Raw genomic sequence first — 19,691 nt, forward strand, 5'->3', positions numbered from 1 at the left:
ATAGAAAAATAGTTATTTATAGATAAACTAGCAAAAGTTGCCTTAATTCTACTTTGGTACTAGGCAACTCATCAGTGGGCACGTCTACACGTGCAATTAAACTTAACGAATAAACTCCGGTGCAATTTGAGCTGAATTAAACTAATCCTGATATAATCATATACATGTGCATTTAAGCGCAGTAATTTACTTCGTCACCGGATAGTACTTGTGTCTGATGGGAGTATCCAATGGCACTGTACATTAGACTACACTGGCCCAGTTGCCATGCACATGTAGACCATGACACTTTACTGCACAGTAAATTAGTCTGCTGAGCACTACAGTGAACATGTAGATGCACCTAGTTTCACGAACAGCAAGCTTGTTTAAAAACAGCTACCACTGGTATTATTTACTGAAACTTGATATGTGCATCGAGGTAGAGAGAGAACTAATAACTATGTTGATGTACACAGCTTGTCATTTATCTGAATATTAGTTACTTCAACGCCAAAACTCAGGGGTCACACACAGAGATTGTGGTAGGTCGAGAAAGATCCAAAACACCTAACAAAAATCACAATAGAAGACACACTGTTTCTATTGAGTTACATCAAGAACAAGAGGAAGAAACATAAGAAGGAATTAAAGTTTCAAAGAGGAAGAATAAATTGATGTGATAAATACACTTAAAAGAAAATAAGGACAGTGTAAACTACAATACTTCAACTTTTCTTCCGTAAAAGCAAAGCAAAAGAACAAGAGACTATCACCATCAGTCACATTTAGGCTCAATTCTATGGATGCTCTACACTTGCCTGCACAGTTAGACTTATTTCTCTTTATTGTGAGGAGGATCATATCTTCTTGTGTCTTCTGAGCCAGTACTGTCAGCACTTCTAGGATATGTCTGCAATGCAGTGATCACCAATCATGTAGCTTTCATCTAGTAGCCTGGTTTAAACTAGTACTTCTGGATAAATATTCAAGTGGTTAGTCCATACTGTGTTCTGTGTAGTAAGAGGTACACTGCTAGTAATATATAAACTACCTAGTTATAAACTGATTTGAGTATGACCACACAAACTCCAGTTACTATAGTATAGACATGCTTGCCTTGTAGTTAAGACAAGTAACACTGAAGATGAAGGAAAATACTACAGAAAGTCAAGATAAATTTATTCATGACATTTAAAAAAACGAGCTGCTGTGAAAATGGCAGAGAAAGTGAAATGGGTTTTAGGTTCTGCAACATGTTGGCCATCTCATCATGCTATCACACAAAAGGCTGTATGTTCAATCTTTATCTTATCTGTTCTATATAATACAATCTTGTAATAGTATCTTAGAGGAAAGAGAAGAAGACAACTACTTATTGATTACGTGACCTGCTAATATAAAGTAACCCTTTAATGAATCTACTGAAAACACTGAATGATTTTCTTACAATGACATATTATCAATCCTTTTCAAAAGGTAAAAGAATCATGATTTTTCTCCTGTTTTTCCATCATCCCCTGATCCTATGCATCTTTGGAGATCACATGCACAAAAATATAAATCTAATTCAAATAATATTACTTCAGTAAATATTCCATGTTTGCTGCTTTATGAGGTCACCATACACCATTGCATGTGAAACATTTGGAACTAACTTGCCCCCGCTGAAGTTACTGTGAAATTATTATTCAATTCTTGAGGAGCAGGAATTGACTTATATTAACATGTAGACAAACACTTTAATCCACACTGAAAAACAGATGAATAGAAAGAGGTTCAGAATGGGCAGAGACTTTTAATAAGATCCTGGCCCTATTGTAGTTTATAGGAATTTTGCTTTGACTTATATGGAACCAGGATTTCACCCTGAAAAGGTGACTCCAGGTGTTCCCTCAAAGTAACGAACAAGTCTCACTCTTTTCTTAGAAGACACAGCAGCCCAGGGAGGAGGTTGTTGTGATTCTTACTCCTTCTTTATTGAACAGCATATCAGTGAAAACATTTATCCAGGAAGTGGGAGACAAGGATCAATTCCCCTAGGCTAAATTTTGCATAAGTGTGTAAGTGGCCTTAGATGCCTAAACATGCTCACCCTGCTTGACTCCCTCAACACTGTTAATTCAAAAGGTGAATGGGTTCTCTTCCTCCTGGCTTTTTCTCCCATGCCTCTTAAGAGTAAGATGATAGCATGTTACAGAAGTAGATACAGTAATGGATTTTCAGGGACTCGAACAGGGTGGAAGAGAATTATACTTAAGTGTTTAAGTCCACTTGGATACTCAAGAGATAAAACAGCAGGTGATAGGCTCTACAAGACACTGAGAAAGTTTTTAAAAGGTGGTGATTGAACTACTTGAGAAAGAAGGTACTTTTCAGTATAAGGATGATCAAGGTAACCCACAAGCCTAGTTGTACCCATTTTAATATTTTGCAGTTTAGTGTAGCCTTATAAACTGGCTGAGAGTGACAATTTCATAGAAATGAGAATGATTTCCTTTTCATTTTATTAAAAATAAGTGTTAGCACACGTTGTGTGAAAGACAGCAACTTTGAATTCCAGACATTTTTTACAGAGGAATGATCCTCACCTGCAGCATTCAGTAATGCACAGATTTGGAGTTCTTGATTCAACTTGGTTTCTAGTTTAAGGGAAAAATAAAAGAGGTATAAGAAAATGTTTCATTTGACTCCATTAGTTGAGATTTTATATTGCTTCTGGTGCCTGCTACATCATTTTATCTTGTTCTATGATTTACAGTTGTGCGTTGGTGAGTCATGGGAAGCCAGATTTTTCATGCCCACTATTTTAGAACTTTATTGGCAGCAGATGAAAGACTAGTAACTCTTCTGAGGGATGTGTTTCTATAAACTTTGATCTCCTTTAGGATAGTAACATAAGTTTTGTCACTGGTGGTCAACGTTCTCTAAGCCCTCAAGGAACTTTGCTTCTTCCATTTCTTTCCTGTGCTGCATAGTATTGAACAGGTAAGTTGCCTTTTGTGGCTCTTGAGGCCTTCTTTCATTTTTTTTCCTTCAGATCCTCTTATTTATCCCATGGCAACATTCAGTAGACAAAATCAAAAATCTGTCTCCTATAGTGCTCTATCATGTATTTTTAACTAAGTTCTTTTGTGCAGAGAGAAATAATAAGCACTTAGATTCTTGCCTCTCTAGCTGTGCCTCAACCTCCCTATTTAATCCTTTTGTTTATCATCTGTGCCTTTCTACCACATGCTGTTTAAAGATGCTCCTGTTCAATACTTTTTACCCAACATCTTCAATTCATGTTTCTTAATACATTACTGAGGGTTTGAGAATGCTGTGATCACACAGGGGTCTGAGTAGGCGCACATGGTGTCTGCTATCTCATTCTCTCTCTCTCTGTCACCGGACAGTGCCCTTCCAGATTGTGGTTCTGAGGCTGTGCACCCAATATACTTCTAAACAGAATTGACGTGGTGTAATCAGAACCTTGACTCCTCTCCTCTTTGTGCTTCTTTCCCTTCCTGAAACAAGGGAGGGAGCTATGATTGTGTACTATAGTGGACTACCCCTTAACACAGGGTTGAACTTAAGTCTTGGTCAGGTTGTAATGAGTAACCATCAATGTTTCCTCTCTAAACTCTGTTGTGTTTGTATTGCACATGAGATTACTACAAAATTCAGACTTTTCTCAAAACTGTCTGGTTTTGCTGCAAGATCATTGGTACAGTATAAATGTTTATTTCTGCACTGCATTAGTGATGGACTCATATGTTTCCTTGTGTAAAAAGTGCCAAGGTCTGGAAAAGGTATTTATAGTATTGTTTCTGGCAATACATTGTATGTAATCAAACAACAAAAAACAAATGCAAACAAAAAGCAAAACAAAAGCCTTGATGAACATAATGTTATTGAGCACGTGTACTGATGCACCTTCCTTAAATATTCTCATATACCTGTCTAATTTCATAGTTTTCTCCTTACTTGAGGTATTGGCACATCATTTTAGAATTAATATAGTACATGTTTTAGAGGTAAGAAAAAGGGCTCAAATGAATTGCAAGACCTTGTCTTTTCCTGAACTAAGTGTGTGTATGTATCCTGCATAAACAGTGCATAAATATTTTATGAATCAGACCCTTAATTTTCACAATTTCAGATGCATTTATAAACAGGTGCCCTCCTCCAAAATGAAAAGCACCTTCTGTTTCTCTCTCCTAAATAAAACATAAGCATTTTCATTTAACCCCTTCATCATTTGAAACTTCTGCAAGCATGGAATTAACTTCCACTATTAAATTTCAGATGGAATTATAGTTAGATGCTGTGACGTACAACTGTAGACTTAGTTTGTATTCTTGCTCTTTCTTAAGAAAAAAAATCTACGTATATCAAATAAGAATGATTATGCAATATTGTAGAGAAAGGACTAAAAAATCTGTATGAAAAGGTATACCAAGGACAACAGCAATGCACAGTTCTACAGAATGCGCTGCCAGCATGCCTCAACCTTTTTAGAAGGTTTAGTTCTTGGTCTCTCTGCTCATAAAGCCATAAAAAGATGTTAGTTCATGAAAAAATGCTTTAGGTGGGTAGGTAGGAATTGTGATGAGGTTACTTGTCCAAAAGGACCTGGAATTAGATCTTAAAACTTATTTCACATAAGTCGTCAAACAACTATCAGAGGATAATGACTTTCTGCCAATATATGCAAGGATCTGATTTAAAGTAATTACCAGCAACTGATTGATTCAGGCCCACAGAAGTCAATGGAAAGAGCCCTTTTATCTTCCATGGACATTGAATCAGCTGCCTAGAAAAAAAAAAAAGCTTCCCCTATCCCTGAAACATTTATTTCCTCTGCTTGACTTACTTTAAATTTAGGTACATGAATGAAACAGTCAGAACTCTTAAAAGCTATGTACCACTTATATGCTGAACTTAATTTAAAATAAATTTTGATTTGAATACAGACAGATTTTAAGCTACTTTGAATTAATGACTGTACTATGTACTGCAAAATAAATATCTACACATGTAATTAGCTATCTCTTGGAGGAAAAAAGAAAGATGGTTATCTATTATCATGAAACCATTTATTGCATTTTAGCAATATTTTTTGTCCTCTGGCAAAGATCAATGCACAAATAATACAACATTTTGATCTACATTTCAAAAGGGCAAAAAGTTTCCTGTGTGCTTTATTTAGGTAATTTGTCATTAGGTTTCTCTTGCTTGTCAGCTATTAATGCATAAGCTGATATTTTTCTTTAATATTTATCATCAAAATAGGATGTGGGGAGAAGACAACAGTCATCAGTGATATTCTGAAAATGAAGACAAGATGTCTTCTCAAACAAGGCTAAACAGATGATGTTGCTTTAGAAGTTCTTTTGAAACAAGATAATTGGAAGACTTCTGAAAGTCTATCTTACTTGACCCGTCTCCATAGTCACAGTTAGAATAGACACATTTTCTCACTTGCCTGGATTCACTAACTCTGTAACCTCAATTGTTGAGTCATAAAACAACAAACAAAAAAACCACAAAACAAAACCTGTAGATGATTATATTAGTGGAATCTTGCCATTGGCAAAATCCTGTTCTCACCCAGTATTGTGACTGATCATTTTTACTACAAAACCTGGCCTGTATCTTGAAGAAATACTTCTAATGCAAGTCATAGACATTGATGTTTGAACAATATTTCATATTAAATATTAGTTTCCCTTTCTGAAGGATCATCAAGAGCTTTGTTATCCCTGTTGGCAGGCTCTCCATTCTCATTGTTGGTCAAAGGTTCTGCTTCCTTGGAATCGGCATTCTTTAACGCTTTTTGTTTTTCCTCTTCTATCTTCTTTTCCTTTGCCAACAGCCTGTAGTTAATGGCATTACCAATGAACAACCAGATACTTGCCACAATCACAATCACTCCACAGACAAAGTACATGTATTGATATTCACCAGTTACATCCACTAACCAACCTGAAAGACAAAAACAAAAAAAGACAAGAGTAAGTTTTGAGAAAAAGAATAGCTTATACTGTGACTAACTGTAGATGTCTCCATTTGAAGTTAAGTTTTAAATATGGCACAGGAAAGTACTCTTAGGGCTTCTACATGTGCTTTTATGCATGCTTAAACTTAATGTACATTTGCCTAATGCGTATTAAGGTGATTTTGGCGTGTGTCTACACGTGCACAGGCTAAGGCACATTAATGCGGCACCTTAGCAAGTCTACATGTGCGTTAAGGTGCTTTAGTTATTTGTGCCTAAATCTGCTTTGGCAGGTATCAAATTTAGGTGCAAATAGGCTAAAACCACAATTTTTAAGGTGCATTAAGGGTGCACAAGTGTATAACTGCATCCTTAACGCCCCTTAAAAATGGCTAACGCACCTTAAATCAGCACATGTAGATTGCTCTAGATTATTGTTTTAGGTTATATTCACTGACAGATGTACAGTGTGTCTCTAAAAGTTTATTTCAGTATAACTGTTGGTTATTATTGAATTCATCATCCCTAGTAAAATAGTTGAAAGACTTAATGGAAAGACTAGTCAGCAGTGGTAGAATTCAGACCTTTCTCCATGTCCTTTCACAGCATCTGATGAAGTGAGTTTCAGCCCATGAAAGCTTGTGCTCTCTTTCTATATGTTATTTATTTAATCTATAAAAGTGCATATCTAGCCTGCCTTCTGACTGACTTCAGAATAGCATCGCTAAAATTACCTGTCTCAGAATTCAGACCTGTCATTTTTTTTCCATCTAATATTTTCCTCCTGTTGCTTTGGAATGACTGCCGTTGGGACTGCTAACAGCCATTACGTTTACCTCATATACATTTAATAATGAATCTTAAAAAAAATAATGAATGCACTATGACCTGTTGAGGGTAATACGTAATTGTTTGCCTTTATAACAATTTGAAGTTTTGTCCTAAATATATTGAATACCTCAATCTCTGCATTATGCCTTATGATTACTATTAGAAATATCTGAATATTATTAACAAATTATTGCAAGTATACTATTCATTTATTAGAGAGCAGTAGTTACCATGCTAATCTGAATTTAGGCAGAAGGTAGGCAGGGTGGCACTTTTTAGAATAACTCATTCAGAGAGGTATAAATGTATCTGAATGCCTCTGAATAAGTTTGTTTATAATGTGCCATCCTGGTCTGCCTTTTATTCATTTAGTATTGCAACTAATTTAGGCATCCTCAGTGATATTAATAATTTTTTAATGATGGCCTGTCTAGTAAAATTAGGAAAGAAAATTCATTTTCGTTCAAGAGTTCAGCATAATATATTATAGGATCTGAACTAAGACTAACATTTGAAATGTATTGTGTGCCTGGCTCCACTTTGTTTTCCTCTGTTTAGCAAGCAAAATTTAATTATTTATCTTCTATCCCAAATATAACACTTCTTAAAAGCCTGAAAGGCAAATACATGGAGAAATAAATATTTTCTGTTAATATTAAACTTTATTTTAGTGCAGGTTATAATAATATTTGAGCAGATTAGATTTGATCAGCTGTACATGCAGTCCTCCCACTAGGTGGTGTATTACAGATCTGTGTTAAAGTAGCATATTGTATCCCTGACCCTTTCAAATCTAAATGCACATAGTAAAAGATGCACAGGATATTTTGGAATGTCTGTGTAACTACTGAATATTAATGTCAGTAAAATAACACCTCAAAGTTAAAACTGGCCCTCTTTATCCAAAATTAAGAAATATTACTTCAGTATAATAATGCCCCCTATCCTGCAAACACTTTTACTAGTGTATTTAAATTTAAGCACCTGAATACTCTCATTGCCTTCAATGTCATTTCTCATTTGTGTTAATTTGAGCATGTGGGAATGTGTTTGAATGCCTGGTGATTTTGTACTGTTTGGTTGAAATGCATATATATTTTGAATGTAGGTTATATATATTGCAGGCCAGTATTCTGTAATTCTGTCATTTTATATGTATTAATAATTGGCCTAGGATTTTGAAAAGTACCTTCCCCCCCACAAAAAAAGCCTACCTAAGCCTCTTAAAAAAAAAAAAAGCCTTGACTGCTATAATTCTAAAGGTGATTAATGAGCGGTAAAATAGTGCAGGCCAGTGGTCTACTCAATACACTGACGGACAGCTTCAGGGTCCTGTCATGCATGTCCTCATGTTGAGACAACTGATTTTCTTCTTTCTATAAGCTCCATGGAGACTAGCATTCAAACAACACATAGGGACTTTAGTTTCTGCCACCTTTTACATTTTAATGTGTGTGCGTATACTTGTTACTACTGCACAGTAGCATAACTGTCACTGTTCATTGCTACTGGCCGTAGCATCTTCTGTGGACATGGCCACTGAGAGCTAACATTATGGTCTTACTATGACAATATAAGATAACTGTATCCTATTTACAGGTATCTATATGTCTATGAAGGACACACTGCATATGGAGACATAGTTGTAGGTGTGTATGTGCTGTACATGCACAGGAAATCTATAGATATGCGTATAAATCTAAATCTTTGGAATACAAAACCACTTAATTTACCGCAGTGTTACAATTCTAAATGCAAAAGAACAGACCATTAAAATGTTGTGGTTCCAATGGCAACATCAATTAATGTGCATGTATACAATATTTTAGATTAGTATTAATATTCAGTTGTTTACAGTGGGCCCAATGGTATTTGAAAGGGGAACAACAAAAGATTCCTTACCTCCAAGAGGTGGACCGATAAGAACTGGGCAGCACTCCACAATTGTGACAAGTCCCACGGCACTGGAAAACCTGGCAGCACCAACAAGGTCCATCAACGTCTCAAAAAGAACACTGCTAACCATTCCAAAAGCAAACCCAAAAAATACAGCATATATCACCAGGCCAGTGTAGTCTGATGCCAGTGGGCACATGATATGACAGACACCATTGTACAAGACAGCAAAACTAAAGAAATACTGGATCTTTGGCCGGATGAGTTTGGAGTTTGCCAAAAGTCCCATTGAAGGCCTAGCAAACATGTCTACAAAAGCTAAGATAGACAACAAAAAAGCTGCAGAATATTCATCAATTCCCTTATGCTTGGCATAAGGAGCCAAGAATACTATTGGGGCAAAGAAACCAATAAACATAATAACATTTCCTGACAAATAAATTAGAAATCCTCTGTGTTTGAAAAGGGATATATCTAAATATTTATTCAGAGTTTGCCAGAAAGCCTTCTTCTTGTTGTTTTTGTGCAATGTGGAATCTCCTGCCCCTTTTTCAACATCTTTTTTCACAGGAGGGACTGGTTTTGGTCCAACAGGTCTCATAAGTGACCCAGCCACGCAGCAGTTCAGCAGAAGTCCTCCCAGAATAAGAAAGCTTCCTTTCCAGCCAAATAAATTAAAGAGAAATTGATTGAGAGGTGCCAACGTGCTTAGGAATACAGGACTTCCAGCCATAGCTAGTCCGTTAGCAATGGGACGCTTCTTGTAAAAATACTTGCCAATCATAGTCAAGGCAGGCTGCAGGTTGAACGCTAAACCCAGACCTAAGGAGCAAATAGAACATAGCTTTATTGTGCATAATATATACAAAACCCTTCCCTATAATATATTTTATTCAAAAAAGCCAACACATCGTTCAACAAGTTTGAATGAAGACAAAAAAAATCAGTATCAGAGAATGAATTAGTTTCATTGCTTTCCATAAGGTTTACTGTCCATGGAATGTCTGGCCTGATAAGAATGTAATTAATTTGAAAGCATGTCTAACTTTATTTCAACTATGCAGTTGGTGCAATGAAAGATGTCCCCTCCAAAAAATCCTTACTTCTCGCATTTTTCCTGGACCATTATGGCTACAACATCATTCTAACACAACACAAGAGTTTTGACATTTTCCTGTACTGCACTGGAATAAAAGCAAAAACTAGTAATTTTTGAGCAATGATATAGACAAAGGAGCAACAGAGGAAAAATGGTATCGAAACCCTGACTATACCATTTTTATCTTACTAAGCTGTAAAACAGTTTCCTCTTCGTTCACTTCACAAAAGTTTTAAAGTATCATCTAATCAACAAAAATGAGCAGATTAAATTTACGGTTATAATCCTCTCTCTTTTTATCTCTATCTTTATTTGGAGTTGAATGTGTAAGCAAAGTAAGGTTTAAAATGGTTAATAATTACTAATAAATTTGCAGCATACCTGCAAACAATCAGATATGACTGTGGAGGTCACATCCATGAAATCCATGGTCAAGGGGGAGTTGAACTGTTATAGAATATGGGGAAGCCTATATAGGCTTGTGTGTACAGCAGGGGAGGTCCTGGTCAGGATGGAGCTAAACACTCCCACTTACCAGTGTCCACAAGCATGCTCTGAACCTGGCAATAAAGTGGTGGGGCTGCTCTGAATTCACTGTTAAGCCCTTAGGACCTTGTCACACATTACACTTAGCACCTGCTAATTTTAACTGGTGTTAACATTAGCATGCGCTTTGAGCACTTACACATTAAGGGTTAATACTCCTTCTAACCTGCCCTACTTTGATCTGCCCTTAGAGGGCTGCTGGACAGTAGATGCAGAGCTAGAAGCCAAGTTGGCTCAGTGCCTGCACAGCTCACCTGCTCTCAGGGGTAGGGTAGGTGGCCCAGATTGCAGGCAGCTGGGGGCTGTCAGGATCCCATCAGGTATGCCAGCCCCTGTCTGCCCTGACTGGGTCCATGCTGCTCCCCACATTTCCAGATCTAGCCTCCCTGTCAGCTTGGATCAAGCTGGCTGCTGTTCCCTCTACTCCCCACTCCTGGTGCTCCTCTCCTGCCCCTTTGTCCTACCACTCTGCCTCCCAGCCCTTGCAGCTCACTCCTGCAAAAATAAATAAATATTTTATTTTATTTTTTTGCAGGAGCGAGCTATTTCCAGAGCACTATATATCAGAGCACTATATATAGATATATTTGTGGGCCTAAAAGAACTTGTATCTTTATTAGGTATCTTCTAGTCTCTCTGCTACTGAGTTCAAACTACATTATGATTAGGAGCTAAAGTGATCAATATAAAATCCAATAAAAATAACTATACTAAGAGTTGTCACAAGGCAATCATTTTTGTTGTTGAAATTATAGTGCAGCACAGTATGGAACATACATATTGCATTTACTGAATAAAATAATAATGTGTTTCTGAAATATCCCAAGAAATAATTTAATATCCCAGAAAGTCTCAAAGAAATATAGTTCAGGATAAATAAAATGAACTAGATGGAGCGTCTTATTCTTCTGTGTTTGTAGTATGCCTAGCACAACGACACTCTTGTCTATGTCTAGAGCACCTATTCTGTACAATAATATTATAAACATTAAATGTTAATTATAAACATTAAATGTAGTGACAGTAAATTTTGAACAAGTCGCTTACCTCCAACAACACCTATACATATGTAAAGTTCCAGGACACTATTGCAGAAAGAGGATACAATCATTCCAAATGAACACAATATGCCTCCTGCTATCATTACTGGCCGGCTACCATATTTGTTCACCAAGACGCTGCTCATGGGACCTGATGGCAAGAAATGAACAAATTTTCAGTCATGTTGTCATAAATATATTTGCAGTTAGGAATGCGTAGATGTCTTCACTGCAGGCACGACAGGCAAATATTTATGTGCTTGAAGTCAGACAGAGCCATAGTCATGTGTCACAGACACGTGGCTTTGATAAATATTTCAGTCATGAATCTGGATCAAAGGATGTAAGACATGAATGATACAAGCTTGCTTATTACCATTCTCAGGAAGCAAAAATGATCCCAGTCAAAGGAAGACTTGGGAAGGCAGGGAATGCTGAGACAGGCCAGGGTTGGAGAGGATCCATGAAAAGAAAGAGGAATGCAGTTGCATCTGTCTTCAGTTGTCTGACCCATGTGCAGCAAGCTCTTTGAGCTCACCAGCTTGTTGCTGTGGGCTCCTGCTGAAGGCATTGATTTAAAGCAACACCAGAGCCCAGTGGGTGAATGTCATCACCACTCATCCACAATTTTCTCCTGATGCTGAATTCAGAGGAGGTTTGGGGGTGATGAATAACAGCAGCATTCAACACCTGGGCTCTGGAATCTTGCCAAAGTGATGACTATGACAGAAGCTTGCACCAGCATTGTGGTGGATTCACTGCTCATGGGTCGCACCCCTTAAGGGGTGTAGCCACAGTCTCCTCACCCCCATCCTGGATATTTTGATCAGTCAGGCCCATACTGTGAAGTCCAGCTCAGGAGTTGAAACAGAAGGAAGAAAACTATTGCTATTGCAGCAAAAGAGATTTTTAAATGAATCGGATAATAACGTATTTTAATAGTATGGAAACTTTTGGGAATTTTATAGTTGCCTGTTAACTTGTGTAGGATACTTTTAGCATGTCAGTGGGATCACACGCCTACTTAAAGTTAGGAGTGTGCTCAAGAACCTTGTTTAATCAGAGTATAAATCAGAGTATAAATTAAACACAAGTGAAGCTTGACTGGTTCTGAAGATGAGTGATAATAGGCAGCATTAATAGCACTAATGAATATAATAGGCAGACTGTGTTGACTAACAAAGTCTGAGGCACGCTTCAGTGTCATTACACTAAGGCCCCTGTACACATGATATCTATTGCACAGTTACCTTGTTAATTGCACAATAAATTTAGACTGGCAACACGTTCAAATGAACTATTGAGCATTAAAATGATCCCGTTAGCTATAAAGATATTGCTCGAAAATGTGTAATAACTTTATAGCTAGTTTCTGTCCTGCTTTAATTTGCATGTGTAGTCTGCCACTGAGAGAATACAGGCGCTGCAATCTTCCAGCCACTGTGATCTCCCTACTGTGGGGTGCTTCACACAGCTGTAGGGGCTTGAGAGGCCCACAGCTGATGGGGCTCTTGGTCCAAGTTGCACAGCCGGGACAGAGTCTTACACCTGATGGGGCTCTCAGTCCCAGCAGTGTCACACAGGCAGCCAAAACCAAGACTTCCACACCTGAGGGACTCTTGGTCCTGGCTGTGCATGGGCCCCATGACTGGGAGGCCCCTCAACAAAGGGAGGCTCCCAGCCATGGGACCCTGCTTCTTGCTGATGTAGGGGAAGCCTAGGATTGGGCTCCCCCTGTACTGGCAATAAGGCATACTTGGATCTAATGTGTGATCTCACAACCATGCCTCCTGCCATGCACTTGTGGAATGGCAGGAGGCATAATTTTGTGTGAATCACACATTAGATCTAATTGCACCTTTACCTGCACATGTAGAGGGGCCCTATAACCTATAAACTTGAAAATATAGCTACAGCTCTGGTCTTTAGTTTCAAGAATAATTTAGTTCATAGTGTAATTATGTCCACATCAAACAAACAGACACTGGGCATCTAAACATGATGTACACTTACAAGTCCTTTAAATGAATAGGTGGTACCGTACGTACTAAGTGCTATCAGAGCACTTTAAGGATGTAACACAACATCTGATTCTATTATGCCTGGTCCTAATCAGAATTACCAGTCTAGGTTTTGTAAGCATGAAATTCACTACATTTAAAAAGAAAAAAAAATATAAAAGGGAACGAATGCAAACTGATGTTTAAAAGTGGAGCTACAAGAGACAATGGCAGTAAAATGAAATGTCAAGTACTGCATTTGGTTTTCCTGCAAATTATTTTGGCTCTTACATTATATTTGCTCCATAATAATGAAATAAATTAATGCCAGAATATCCATTATAAGAAAAAAGATGGCTCAAAAACTTGAAAACCTATGTTCTTTGCAATATGTTGTTGTTTGAGCTCCAATATTTGACCTGCCCTAAATCTCTTACTGTTAGTAATGGGTTAATAGCAAGTCTCCATGGTATACTATACCATCTTTTGTATAAGCATAACTGTCCATTGAATTCAGTGGATTGTCTGCTTAAAAATCAATTTATATGTCCATTAGGTTGGTTACACAAAATAAAATCTGGATACTTAAAAGGTTTCAAGCACAGTTATACAGAGTCAAGAGGTTTAGCTTACAGGACATCTCATGAGATAGCCAGTAGTCTGGGTTTCTGGGCAGGCCAGAAAAAGTTTTATATGTGATATAGCAGCATTTCTTTTTCTGGAACTAGCCATAGACAGGATTGGCATTCACAGAAGAGAAAAATCCCAAAGAAAGCCTCGATCAAAGCAGTGCCATGCATTGCATCCTGAAGTTTATGAAACTTGTGTGGTCTTATGAACCTTTGGAGGAACAAGTTCCAATCAGGAAAATCCCTTAGGGTTGTGCGAGTAACACTGTATTTCAGTTCTTCAGCAGAATTAGGTGGATAAGGAGATGTCAACCCAAAAGACAATTCTTCTGTATTTTTTTGTTGATATAAAATATACTTATATTTTCATTTTGCATTAAACAAATTGTTTGGTCCATTATGAGATTTATTTACTCTTTTATAAATATGAAATTTAGCTACATTTGTAAATTAACTTTTTCAAACAAAGAGTTGAAATGTTATGTTTTGAAACTGTTGAAACAAAATATTTTGACTTTTTCACCCCCCCCCCCCTGCCATTTTTCTCAGTTAAACCTATTTGCTTAATTTGACCTGAATTCATGGGGGGGAGGGGCGAATCTGAAACTGAACTTTATGACAAACTATTTAAATTAATTTTTTACCCTGCTCTATTCTGCTAAAATGTCAACCATTATAATGAGGGACAAGAAGGAAGATGAACTCTCAAAGCCTGTGTCCTAAGCCATTTAGCTTTTCATACATTACATAGCCCACACATAAAACTTCACCTGGATATTTTCTAATGCACATTAAATTTAGTACCTCCAATGTGAGGTACTGAAAATATGCATTAGGTTGCCTTAATGCACAGTAACAAAGAGATTTCTCAGTTAGTCAGGTCACAGGCTAGTTAGGGGTGTTAAGCTCAAAGCCAGTATGGTAAACCACCCAGAAGGCAACAAATGCCAGCACCAGAGCATAGTGAATAAATGGCCATAAATGAAATCTCTTGGTCTTGGGTGGATGGTGGGTGAAGCCACAAGGGGAAAGTTGAAGTTGTTTGAGTTGCATGATCTTTGCATTTCCATGAAGTGTACTATTAGGCATGTATTTTAAACATCCCTTTTTAAAATTAAAATACATTTGCTGACTTACAAACATCTTTGGAAACTACAATATTCTTTTAAAGTTTTTCACATAAGTTACCGATACGCACTTGCCACCCTAACTCCAGTTTAATTTTGCTTTCTAGGAATATTCCAGTGTTTCAGTTTAAAATCTAACACTTAGGAAACATCAATTGCTATATAAGACATAATGTTGGGTTGAGCATATGAATGAGGAAACTCTATAACTTTTCCAGTTTCCTGCAGCTCTGATAATGGCATTAAACATTTTCTTTTGACATCTGGGTGTACATTTTGGTTTTAAAGTCTCTTACAATACTGTATATTCATATGTCAGTACATATGAATCTACATAAATGCCAGCTGTGAACATCTAATCAGGCCTTTTATGGGAAAGCACAAATTTGATTTTGCATTCACCTACATCTACAGTCATTTAAACAATGCTCACAGGCTGGCATGAATCTATAAATTACAGCAAATTTTTAACCAGAAACATAATTCAGTTACTCAACATCAAATAACAGATCATTGGCAAGATCATGCTAAATGCTAATATGTATTTCATTAAAATCTCATAAAAATCAATTCTGATGCAATATATACATTTTTTGACTCTTGGATGGGACAAAAAATGTTCATTGTCATGTTGATCTTGGACTGGATTTTTGAGTCAATTCTCATTTTAAAGATGACCAAATCTTTAAAAAAAGAATAAAAGGACAATTTACCCAGGTGCATGTGTGGGACAAGGGGATTAGAAGATCACAAAGGAATAGTTTTGGACAAGGCCGGGTCTTTTGGAAGATACTACAGATATCTTTTGGAAGCCGATGACAAAAAGGACAGCCAGTTTTTTGTCCCGTCTCTCTGACCTGCATCCCAAATATGTATATGTTCAAGCTCCGCAGCTTATACTTGGAGGCTTCATTTGTGAGAGACCAGGTAGTCAATATATGAGAGGGCTAGTGTTGATTAATTCTTGCGGTGCGTACGTTTTTGGTTAGGCTGTCGTGTACACCACTCCTGCTGCCTTGAAATTCTTTAAGGAAGCCATCTGCAGGCATGTGCAAAAACAAGGCAACTTTTTTTTGGGTAAAATTATAAAGGATGCGAAGCAGATCAAAAATAACCTCAGACCTAAGGATTTACTTTCTCAACAAAGAAATGAATGGTGGCATAAGATTATGTTAGTGTCCTCTCTTTACACTTGGTCACTTCTAGAATTTCCTTTCTTAGGTCTGCTTACCCACCACCCAGATGTTTTCTTTCCAGTTGTTTACGCTTCTTTTTATCAGACTGGGGAAAAAAGGCTATCTGGGTTCCCCTTGGGGGTGAGTAAGATTTCTTCCCAGTGTGTATCTTTTTCTTAACAGGTACAGACTCTAACAACAACTGTATTACACTGAAGGGTGAGGAAAACAAGGATTTCCCCAAGTCAATGGCTGTGAAAGACATGTCTCCAAGTGAAATACTAGCAAATAAGACTATAAAGAACCCTAGTTTCAGCTGTATCATGAAGCTTTAGTTTTCACTCTTCCACCCCAGGGCTCCTGAGGTAACAGTTGACCCAGAGACAGAGTGAACACAAACTGAGCCAGTGCCTGCATGCCACCTAACTGGCTGACAAAGCCCGCAGGGCCTCTGTTTAAACCCACTCCTTGTACCCAACCGCAGGTTGTTTAATATTTGAGGGTTGCTGAACAATTAACTCTTGACTTTGGTTCCTGCTTTCTAGTAGGTGGCCCCAGATGCTCACTTCTGTTTTTTGACTTTGGTTCCTGCTTCTCAGTTTCTGACTTTGTTCTGCCTTCTGGTTTATAGCTCTGAATTCTGACTTTGGTTCAAGGCTCCTGGTTTCTATTTTGGGTTCATGCCTTCTGATTCGTGACCCTGGTTCTTGCCATTGAATGCTGGCCTGGTCCTGCTTCTGATTCTTGCCCTTATCATTGGATCGGACCTATTAACCCTGGCTGGGCACTGGAAATCCTGCTTTTTTGGTCAACTCAGCTTCTCAAAAGAACTACTTGGCCTTCTCAGGCTAAAGATGGCAACAGGAGATGCCTAATGAAAGGATTGTGAGTTCTCAGCTGCAGCTTTTTCTTTAACTAGGTCTTCTACTAGGTTCAACCAAGTAGTTTCTCACAGATGACACATTTGCCAGCTTTCAAAATCAGCAGTCTCCAATTCTTCACCATAATCCTATCATCTTAACCAGTTTTTATAACTGTTCCTGTAGCACAGCAATTTAGGGCACATATAGGCATCCCCATAATTCAATCTAGGTTGATCTAAGTGTAACACCTGTACATACCAGGCGTGTGTACATATGCATTTGATCCAACCTAAATTTACTCTGGTGTAAACTACTCTGGAGTAAGCACTTTTGGGCAAGCATCTACACATGTGCAGATTAAAGAGCTGATTTGCTACTCTTTTCACTGTTTCCTGTAGTTCTGCAGTGGGCCCCTGCTGCCACTGGGGGGAGCTCCAGGCACTGGCTGCAGCTGTCAGCACCTGGCAGCCCTCTTTAAAAGACAGTCCTGCATGCTGCTCTCTGGCCAGCCTCTTCTTTGCCCAGGAGCAGCGTTCCAAGCACAGGGACACCACATGACAACTTTCTCCTTGGCCACTCTGACTCCCTGAGCCCTGCCCCTGGAAGTGTGACCAGTACCCCGGGCTCCTGCTGGCTGCTGTGCTGGCCCTGCTGGCCCACCATGTTGACCGCCACCTGACCCATGGCTGCCAGAGACGATCCCAGCAGGATGCGGGCCCTTGGGCAAATCAGCCTGTGTGGGGGCCACCTTCCCATCCCACGGCACACTTACGCCAGGGAGTGAAATCCCCAGCACTCAGACACAGCGGGATGGGTGGCAGCCGGAACTTCCAGCTGGAACAAGCAAAGAGCTATCCAACTCACTGGGTGGGCGGGTGGACTAAACTTCAGTTGTGGCCTCTCCACCCAGCTCTGTGGGAACTCCCAAAGCACGGGGCCTGGGGCGGTTGCCCCAATTTGCTTCCCCCAAGGATGGCCCTGATGGCCACCTTGCCCCGCCTGGCTCCCACACACTTAGTGACTGCTTGCCTGGTGGCAGCATGCTGTCCCAGGACTGCCACCACCACCATACACAGCTGTCCCCAGCAGGGATGCTGATGAGGGGCTTCTGGACACCACCACCAGGGCCACTGTCTCTCTTCTCAGCCTCTAGCCCTGCCACCTCTGGGCCCACTGCACCACCTAGGACTGGTGGCTGCACGTTGTCCAGCACACCTGAGATGAGCAGGGGTTGGGCACCTTCTGCATGACTTGGCACAACTACCAGAACCTCTTTCAGCACCTCTGGCCCCACCTACAGTGGCAGGACACCAGCATGCACCTGGCCCTCCCTGCAGACACCCAGCTGGCCCTTGCCCTGCTGAAGCTGGCCATGCCCACCAGTCTCTGGTACATCAGAAACCTGTTTGGTGTACGCCAGGCTGCTTCCAGGGAGGCTGTCCTGGAGGTGTGTGGGGTCCTCCACGACATGCTGGGGTACACAATGATCCACATCCATGACCCCCTGGCAGTGGTGGCAGGGTTCTGTGCACTTGGATTCCCCCAGTGTAGCAAGGCCCTGGACAGGACCCACATACCAGTCACCTGCCTAAATGACAGAAGCCGCCCCTATTACAGCCACATCGGATTTCACTCTCTGGTCCTGCAAGCCATTGTAGACCACCATGGGATGTTCACCCACAGGAGTGCTGGGTAGGTGGGTATTGCCCACAAAGCCTATGTGTTTTGCAACTCTGGCCTGGCAGAACTGGAGAATGGGTGCTTAGCACCAGGGGTGCTGGACTTGCATCTGGTGCCATTGTGATCCCGCCCCTGTTTATCAGGGACCTTGCCTACCTGCTACTTCTCTGGCTGATGTGGCCCTACACCGGCCAGCTGGACCCCCACCAGGCCCACTTTAACTAGTGCCTGGGCCAGACGCATGTCCTGGTGGAGTGCGCCTTCAGCTGCCTCTAGGGCTGCCGGCGCTCTCTCACTATCTGCCTTGAGGTCACCAAGGACAACCTCCCCCAGGTCATCATCACAGCCTATGTGCTGCATAACACCTGTGAGGCCCAGAGGAGCTGTTCTGTGAGGCCTGGGTGGAGGAGCCGTGGTGGGCAGAGGATGCTTGGAGGCAGGAGCATCACCTGTGGCAGCAGTGGCAGTGATGAGCCCCCCCTGCTAAGCCACCAGAAGAGCCATGCACCCATCAGTGGGGACCAGGGCACTGCGTGTGGGAGGCTCTAGCTGACCATTTCTTCCTGCACTCCCTGCTCTAGCTCATCTGCCCCACTGCTCAGGGACACTCTACCTTCCCGCCCACCCCTAGCACCATACTCACTGCAGACATATGTCAGAAGAACAAGTCTTTATTCCCCTCATATCACATAGCCCTCACCTCTCCCCTCCCTCCCCAACACACTGAGTCCCTCCACCACCTTCCCTACCCAACAGTAAAAAAATCCTCTTCCCTGTGCAAACTGTGTACAAAGTGTTGTATGTGGTTTCACGGAATGGGGGGGGGGGAGGGGGCATGGGGTG

General features: G+C 40.0%; 1 protein-coding gene across 3 annotated transcripts in view; it reads right to left on the minus strand.

Moving 5' to 3' along the window:
* Positions 1-6: 6 nt before the first annotated feature.
* SLC16A7 (solute carrier family 16 member 7) overlaps positions 7-19,691 on the minus strand; it is a 135,580-nt gene continuing 115,895 nt past the window's right edge. For 2 of the 3 annotated variants that reach the window (XM_025198778.1, XM_006019413.3), the window contains 3 exons: positions 11,382-11,525; positions 8,696-9,511; positions 5,678-5,949 (listed from right to left, as the gene is read on the minus strand). In XM_025198778.1, coding sequence (XP_025054563.1) covers positions 5,678-5,949; positions 8,696-9,511; positions 11,382-11,525 — 1,232 coding nt within the window. Of the gene's footprint in view, positions 5,950-8,695; positions 9,512-11,381; positions 11,526-19,691 lie in introns of all 3 variants that reach the window. The other variant, XM_025198779.1, reaches the window with a different exon arrangement.

This window comes from Alligator sinensis, unplaced genomic scaffold, assembly GCF_000455745.1.
Source record: "Alligator sinensis unplaced genomic scaffold, ASM45574v1 scaffold375_1, whole genome shotgun sequence".
NCBI classification, from domain to species: domain Eukaryota; kingdom Metazoa; phylum Chordata; order Crocodylia; family Alligatoridae; genus Alligator; species Alligator sinensis.